Raw genomic sequence first — 9,114 nt, 5'->3', positions numbered from 1 at the left:
ACAACCGAGCTCTTATTATCCGAATGGATTCGGATAATAAGAGCTCGACTTCAGTTTTCCGAACTTCTCAGCTCCTATTATCGAAGCTAAAAGTACTGCTAGAGGGGAGAGAGCTAGCTGAGCCTCTATTATCCGAATCTATTCGGTTATCGGAGCTATCTTGTCCCCCGATATACGTTTCGGAAAAAAACGGAGTTTCCACTATATGTACACGTATAATGCGTAACTGAAAATTAACGTTTCGTTTCATCGCAGATTATGGATCTCTCACCTTTCCATTCCACGTAGTCGCACGGGTGGTCGAACAGGAAGTTCTGGAAGCTGTTGCAGTCCGGATCGACATGGGGCTCCCTGCAGAGGCACGTCGGTCGGAAGAAAGTGAAAGCCTGCAGGGTGCGCAGAGCCGCCTGACACTTTTTCACCGTCACCGTCGAGCACGCCACTGTAACCGCGAAAATTATTATTAAAGCGATGGCAACAATGTGTGTGTTTCGGCCGGGTGACAAATGGCACGCGCGAATTTAGCACGCGATACAGCCGCCCCCGGCCATCGCGCGCAAATTGGCTTGACAGCACGGCGTACAAGCGTGCATGACTAATGGCGTGTAACCAAATATAAGTTGTCCTATTGTTTGATAGAATTTATGTAAAATGCTCCATCCGCCGAGCTTACACGCGCAACACTTACGCTCTCGAATTGATACATATATATGGGCGATGGCCTTAAACCGCGAATGTGCGAGCGCGAAATATCGGCGATACGATAACGCAGTCTCGCGCGCAAGTATTTTTTGTTTTTTTTTGAGAGCAAATCCATCCTGCAGATTGTTGTAAAACGCGATGACGCGAGATCTCCGTGGAACAATTAATTTCTCCGTTCGATAGCCGTTCTCGTTTACTCCCCGTTTCGACGTTGAGCGCCGGCCGTTTTCGTCCGATAACAATCGAAAATCATGGAGCGCACAAATAATTTGTTAAGCTGCTGACGTTTCCGGTGGCTATATTGAAATAGAACTTTAACACACAAATAACACGTTCGCGCTTGAAAACGAGCGATATATACAGTTGGATTAAAAATTACGTATGAGAGAGACGAGTAAATGATCTGCATTTAAATATATTCTGAGTAGTTAATTTGTTTAATTCTCCGTGCACCAGGTGGAAAAAATCAACATGCCAAACCATGTGAGATACCTCATATACCCCATGTTATTACTCCGCTTTAAGTATACTAATTTAATACAACAATAATTTCGACTGTCATAATATTGATTCTTGTTCCTTAAGATATAAGAACAAAACGAAATAATAAACTCTTTAATCCTTTAAAACAAAAATAATACTATTTCTTACGAATTAAATTTAAGCAGTTTAAATTTTGCTAGGATATGTGTCACACTCCACTTAGTGCATGGAGGATTAAATATCAAATATAGTATAATAAAGTAAAAGCCTAAATATAGCCAATTTTAAATATATTTTTGAGAATTAAAATATTTCTTTATGTAACATAAACATAAAATATTATACACTAGTAAGTCTAAACAATGTGTACGACATACATCATTAAAGAAAAATTTAATAAATAATCATAAATATAAAACAAAAATGTTAAAATTTATATTAATGTTTTTATAAAAAGTTATAAATTATAATTACGTAATAGTTATAAGTTATTTGCGTAATAATTTTAAATTATTTTACAGATAAACGTGATATTTATATAGCGTGATATGTGAAATACGTCAAACTGTATTAGAAATATGTAAATGCTCTCTATGGAAACTTCAGATTGCCGCATACGCATATCTGTACGTGTGTATGTGCATTCAATGTTGGATTCAAAATAATTGCGAAATTTGGACGAAAATAATTACGCAATGCTCGAATGAATTTATCAACAATATCGTACACCACGTTGGGATGTAACAGCAACAATTATTTGCCGCAGTACACATTCGTACATTAATCGCGCCGCAACTAGACGGTGACATTAATGTATGCCGTTATTATTACGCAGCGTTCGTGCGCGATGCGGGTTCACTTAATATATTTATCATAGTCAGTCAAGACAGTCAACATTCTTAATTTTAAAGAGTATATATAATATTTATATGTACAAAATTATTTATCAATTTTATATTTCTTACATGAGACATTGTATCAAAAATTGAACATCATATCAAAAGTTCAAAAATTTGAATATTGCAAAACGTAATGAATATTGCAGAACAATCTGACAAGGTAAAACGTCTCATCGTATTATAGAGGGAAAACTCTGTTAAAATGAAACCTTGACTTCACACATCTACAATTACGATCTGTTCAGCAGAAAAAATTTGCGAACGAAAATTCATTATCTAATTGCAAAATTTCTTATAATTTAATTTAATTTAAAAATTAATATAATGCATTCGTCTGAATTAAATGAGAGCTAATAATTGTTCCTGCATATGTACTTCTAATTAATTACTCACAACATTTATTCAAATGTAATTACTTCCTCTCTATATTTCCTCTCTATATTTCATTATATTTTTCTGAATAAGAATCCTTAACCGTCCTTTAACGTTCAATCTCACGTTATGTGGCGACGATATGTCTCTCACTTCTTTACACGCTGAATGATTTTTCATGAAGCACCTTCTTTCTCTGCGCGATCGAGATAATTTCGATGCCTTAAACGCTCTCTTTTAAAACCAGGCTCGAGGCCCCATTCGAGATTCCGGCGCTCGCGGCTTAATTAGTACAATGTCCGTCGGAGAAAGAATGGAAGTGTGAGAGGGCGCCTTAATTACTATCCTAAGACACCGTAAGTTTCGTAATAACTGAGCGTTGCCAGACTATAAGTAATGAATCCAGATGTCGGCGTTACCGTTGATGTCGACGTCGTCGTCGCCGAATGTCAGACAGAAAAATGACGGAGCAGCAACGCGTAAGTTTCAATTACATTCTGATGTTATCACCTGCCGCTCTTCCTCGTCCCCCTCCAATTCGTTCCGTCGGTTCCAACCCCATCCCGAACCGTCCCGCCCTTCATTAAACACGAAGCAAGGCACTTAAAAGGAAATATCCTCGGCAGTTTGGAACTTACAGACAAAAAAGTTTCTGCAAGGAGTTTCACGGGCTAATATTGTGACAGGAGAGTAATCTCTTACTGGGTCAGCTCTTCCGAATCCGCTCGAAAGGAATACTAATTTGCATCGGTCTTCCGGCAGGATAGATTACGCGATTTCCGACACGGTTGTGCCAAATTTAAGGATCAGCTGATAAATTTATTAATTAATATTTAAAGAAGGTCAATGGAGGGGAGGGAGTCTATCTTTCAATAGACTTCTGATGTAAAAATCAAATATGAAAAATGAAATATCTGAACTTTCCAAAAATTAGCTACAAATAATATGTTAACCTATTAACCTGTTAATAATGCTAAATAACAGTCTCCCATTAATAACAAAATTATTAATATAGCAATCCAACAATCGTTATAAAAGAAAAATATTTATAATAATAATGCAATGTTAATGCGGTAATAAAATTCACATCGGTCTTAATTAATAAGGTATAAATTACGCGACTTCCGACGTGACCAAAGAATCAAGATGTGACCATGTCAAGAACTGAGATATTTATTAATCAATATTTAAAGAAGGTTAATGGAGAGATCAGGATCTTTTAATAGATTTTTGATGTAAAAATCAAATCTGGATAACAAAATATACTTTTAAGAAATTGGCTACAAATAACATTAATCAAATAAAATATTGATAAAAAATAAAAAAGTATTAGTCCTTTATTAACAACAAGTTTATTAATATTTTGATTTAATAGTTTTTAAGAAACAAAAATGTTTATAACAATGAAATGCAATCTTATTGCAGTAATAAAAGTTCTAAGTATTTTATTACTCGTAACGAAAAATGTATGAGAAGTCTCAAACTAATTTTCTGTTTCAAACTTTCTATCTTTTCATTAATTAGCAATCCATTAATAGTTTCGAATAAGTATTTTGATTTAAGTTTTGATAAACTTGATAATTACTTTTCGTTACACTGGTTCTTGACAGTTTCTTGAACAAGTCAATCTATTATCTATAACAATTACATCAAATCGAATATTGCATTAAACAAACTTTCAGTGACGAATCGCGAGTAAAAAAATTGTACAAAAATGAAAAGTCACGTTGTATTGACGGCGACAAAATTAATAGCGCCTGAAAGATGTGCTATTTCTGTGTTCTGCAGAGTGCCGCAAATAGAAGTTACAATACGTATCTCTGTGACTCGGCGTATATATTTATCGAAATACAGATATTTACGTAAATTTCCATCAAGGCTGTAAAAGCATAATCGAAAATTTGTCAAAATGAAGAGTACCGTAATACGACTAAATGGTTGCTACGCAAATAGCAACAAGCGGAATAAAATATGACGGATGAGAGAACGTTTCCGACAAATAAAGCTAATCCATTATACCGTTAGAAAGAAAATAATTGGCAGAAATAATTAATAATAATTGAAGTATAAGCCGCGGGATATATTTGAAGAAATAAATAACGGAAAAGTATATTAAGAGAATTAAATTGCCGAGAGATATTTCGTATTTTATTGATAAATTATCGAAAGCGAACTGATTGATAATCCGATTGCTATGGGGATTTTTAATATTATTGTAAATATTTAATTTTCGCTGTTGGAGGATAGTCTCTATTGTAGATTGCCAGTTTTCAGGAAATATATGTATGCATGCAGGTACGTTCATTACGTGAAAGTGTGTTGTGCACACGCGCACAGATGTGGAGAGAAAAAAAGCTGGGACGGGGCAAACAAACTATCAGCCGCTAGGAAAGTCGAGAAACGGACTTTTCATTCTCGTGCAGCGAGCGCGAGGAAATATGTACGTGAGCACAGCTTTGAATTCGGCGCTCGACTATCACTTGCAGGCGCGTAACTGCACCTGTTTTTGACGCGTTTGTGCTTTCGAACAGCTGTAATAATTGCGACCAAAATTCATCGCAATATTGCATTGTTCCTAATGTTTTTTAACTTACTTGCCGATTGAACAAAAGTTACGCGTTTTACACAAACGTTTTAGCGAAATTTATTTCAATGTAGCAATGCGTTCAGTGCTTTCCATATACGCACAATAAATAATAGAGGGTTAATAGCATAACAAATATAACTAATAATCAAATAAATATATAATATTAAGTAATGTTAAAGTAGATAAACTAATCACGCGTACATTTAAAGATATGAATTTTGATAAGCATCAATTATTTGATATTAAATATGCATGCTACTTTCATTATACTTTAATATTTATTTTAACATTAATTTGAAAGACTTATCTATAAAATTATTATTATAGAAATCTGTTTTGTAAACATATTAGACACATATATATCACGGAGAGAATTTTTTTTTAAGTTTACTCTGGAAATCATGTTAATTGTAGAACAACATAGTATTTCGGCAAATTTTATGTGATTTTCACTATTTTTTACTGTGTACTATAATAAATTTGTTGTAGTACATATTTAAAAAAATAGTAAAAATCACATAAAATTTGTCGAAATATTATGTTGTCCTACAATTAACATAATTTTCAGAGTAAATTTTAAAATAAAATTTTCTACGTGTACCTATACATATACATATATTTTTTTATTATATTGCAACAGCTTTTGAGAAGTCTCATTACACTGTCTATGTGTGGTAATGAATATTTTCCTAATTTCCATATTATTAACTTTTTGCAAAACTTTCACGTCAATTTTATATTTCTTGCAATTTTTGCATAAATTACATGTCTTTCTAATTATTTTTTGTTGTACTCGATTAATTTTTGTATCTATACGCTTTTCTCGGACGGGACACGTACAATTCAACTCTAGCTGTTATTTCGCACAAGAGTTAAAGCCCGAAGCAAAAATTTCTTGCCGAAACAATGTCCAAAATAAATAAGGCTCGACTCGTCCCGCGAGGTCCTGCTCCGCTTTAATTATCGGGGTGTGTATCCGGGAACATCCTGCGGTGATGAACGGCGTCGCGGCTCCATAAAAAGCGCGAGCGTTCCAGAATCGTTCTACCGTGAGCTATAATTCATGGATGGGAAAAAACAGTATCGGAAAAAAGTGTGCTCCGGAGAGGAGGAGGGAGAAAGACAGAGAGAGAGAGCGCGCACGCGGGCCGGGAAAAGTTGCAGTCTCCGCGCCGAAACTGACGACGCGTATTCTCTCCTCGCGGGTATACGCGCTATCTTCCTCCCGCCACCGGCGCCATTGTGCTCGAGGGTCGTGTGCATGCCGCTTTTGGCATAACAACGTACATTGTACTTCCGAACAATGCTATCCTTCTGTCAGCCTGTACAACCAGCTCCTGCCTCCCTCCCCCCCGCAACGCCGTCGCTCCCGCGCCTTATCGCGTGGCGGGCGCTCATCCCTTTTTTTCCGAGCCGGGCTTTTTGAGGGAATAAACGACACCACGATTGACAGTTAAGGAGGGTGCGAATAGCTCGTGTCATTTCGAACACAAGCACCATAAAATCGAAAAATTGATGAGCTAACCTTAGGGGTTATTTCTTTTTTTTTTTTAGAGCCGCTCTCGCGATCCGATACAATTTTCTTCAACGATTATCGAATTTCCTAAAAACATTTTTAAACGTGACATTTTATTTCTTGCAAACCGAAGTAAAAAAAAAAGCGGAATACAGTTTCGATGTTGCAACTTTAATAGCACGATTAAATGTACAACGAGATAATGAAATTATTCAGACAAGAGAAAAATAATGAATTAAGAGAAAAATGTGCCGGAAGAAAAATGACTACTTCACCAACATTAGCGATGCTAAACGACGATGAGTAGCAGCTGCTCACTCAAAAACTCGCTCAACCTGACGACGCCGGATTTCAAAGTCCACTCAAACCTGCACGCGACCCTTCAACTCTCGCGAAAGTACTGGGTCAAGAATTTCCCTCGACCCTACGGTAATGGCCGCTCCCTCCTTGCAAAAAGTTTCGTTAGAAGAATGACGCGCGATTCAAAAATTTTTATAATCCTTCGCTAAAGTAAAAATGTCTTATTTAAAACTCGTATAAAGCAACGTCATCAAAGTTATTTTGCCCATCTTTTACACAAATACCGCTGCGTGTATTAAATATAATATCAAGCTCTTTTTATAGTTAGTTTTAATAAATAGGTAAATAAACAATAATTTGGATAAAGTAAGAGAGAAGCGCAAGAACAGAATATTAAATAAAACGAAAAGGAATAAATAAAATACGTACACGGTGCGTCTAAAATCATTGAGTGAAAGAAACCCTCTTCAAGTGTTCTCTCCACCTTGGAGTTATTGTTTTAGGTTGAGAGAGTAAATGGAATTCGTGCACGAACAGGGGCGACGCGCTTTACCCGCCGTTTCTAAATTGAAAATTTGCCTACAATTCTTTCTCCTCAATCAATTGCTTTTCCCGTTCTCTAATCCCTCGAAGGAAATTACATTCTAAATTCTCTTTTCGGAATATATTCCGAAATATTTCGGAAATATTTGTATACAAGCGGTGGCCCATCAAATGAATCTCGCTATTGAAATTTATATGTAAAATTATATCGACAAAATTTATATTTCTTTTAATTCGGATAATTATCTTTGAATTAATATAAATATAATATTATCTTTTCGATTGTTTTAAGTCATATACGTATTGACGAAAGTAACAAGTATAACTATCACACAAATTTATTCTGAACAAATCTAGAATGCCTGTAGTTTCACTATAATTTAATCTTACGATTACCCGCGCTAAACATTTTGACCCTTTATTGCGATCACTTTAATATAATTGTTTGCATTCTTTCGATAAATGTAGAAATATACAGATAAATAGCTGCGAGGAGAATTGGGCTGTTGGCAATTAATATTGATTTAAATTACTGCACAATATGCAAACATTTCTTTAATCAGATTGCACACGCACAAATTACGGCATAATTACATCACGGTTATTAAAATTAATTAACGATGCAATTTTGCAATTTCCTTTTTAATTTTGCAAGGTGTATGCAAATTGTGACATTTATTTAATTTATAACAGTAACACATTATGCCGATCAATTGATATCAAGGTATGACGTCGCGGATTATTTACGTCTGTAATTCAGTTCCGCATGCAAATCAACGTGCATCGCACACTCGGTTATATGCATGACTGAGCTTACGTTCTCGCGTACAACGACCTGATTAAAGGTAAAATCAAGCTCGCGCTCCGACGTTACTCGTATTCCAACTATCGTTAGATTATCAGTTGGATATAACGATCGATAAACCACCGTCGTTTGATCATCGATAAAGCGAACCTCGATCTTGGATCAGCACGCAGAGAAAGTATCTTTCGTATCTCTTCGTCAGGATGCAGTGTAAGCATGTTCCACGATAATTAGTAAATTTATTAAGGAAGCGTAAAAACATTTGTAAAGTAATAATTAATTTGCACAAAATTTTGTTCATTTTTTTATAGAAATGTAACTGTCAAAAATAATTATGACGTTATTGATAAATTCTATACTACTTGTTTCTTTTTGCTTTTATTTAAAATACGTACACTGAATATGCTTGGTCCTATCAGTAACATTACATATATATATATATATATATATATATATATATATGTAAGATAAATTAAAAATACGTTAATTAAGTACAAAGGATTAAATTAAAACTGTAATATTACTGATAGGACCGAGCACATTCAGTGTACGTATTTTAAATGAAAACAAAAAGAAACAAGTAGTATAGAATTTATCACTAACGTCATAATTATTTTTGATAGTTACATTTCTAAAAAACAATGGACAAAATTTTGTGCAAATCAATTATAATTTTACAGATGGACGTACGAGTATGTATATATATATATATATATATATATATATATATATATTTCTAACATTTTGTCATGTTTTATCCGAGGTTTTATCTATGACAGCCCATAATTTCTTAGGAATTTGGCGAACAAGCTCTCGCTCATTTCTGGCCGACGTCGAATGTCGGTATCGCTAATGAAATTGAGCTGGGCGAAATTAAGGTCAGCGGTGTATCGTCGGGACCCGATTT

At 34.9% G+C, this 9,114-nt stretch overlaps 1 protein-coding gene across 1 annotated transcript in view; it reads right to left on the bottom strand.

Moving 5' to 3' along the window:
- Positions 1 to 233: 233 nt before the first annotated feature.
- LOC105459081 overlaps positions 234 to 9,114 on the bottom strand; it is a 23,759-nt gene continuing 14,878 nt past the window's right edge. Inside the window, exon 3 of the mRNA XM_011704775.1 lies at positions 234 to 442. Coding sequence (XP_011703077.1) covers positions 234 to 442 — 209 coding nt within the window. The remainder of the gene's footprint in view (positions 443 to 9,114) is intronic.

This window comes from Wasmannia auropunctata, unplaced genomic scaffold (genome assembly GCF_000956235.1).
Source record: "Wasmannia auropunctata unplaced genomic scaffold, wasmannia.A_1.0 LD334210.1, whole genome shotgun sequence".
In the NCBI taxonomy this organism is placed as follows: domain Eukaryota; kingdom Metazoa; phylum Arthropoda; class Insecta; order Hymenoptera; family Formicidae; genus Wasmannia; species Wasmannia auropunctata.
Note: the sequence above shows the minus strand (reverse complement) of the source record. Positions and strands in the feature narration are given on the sequence as shown.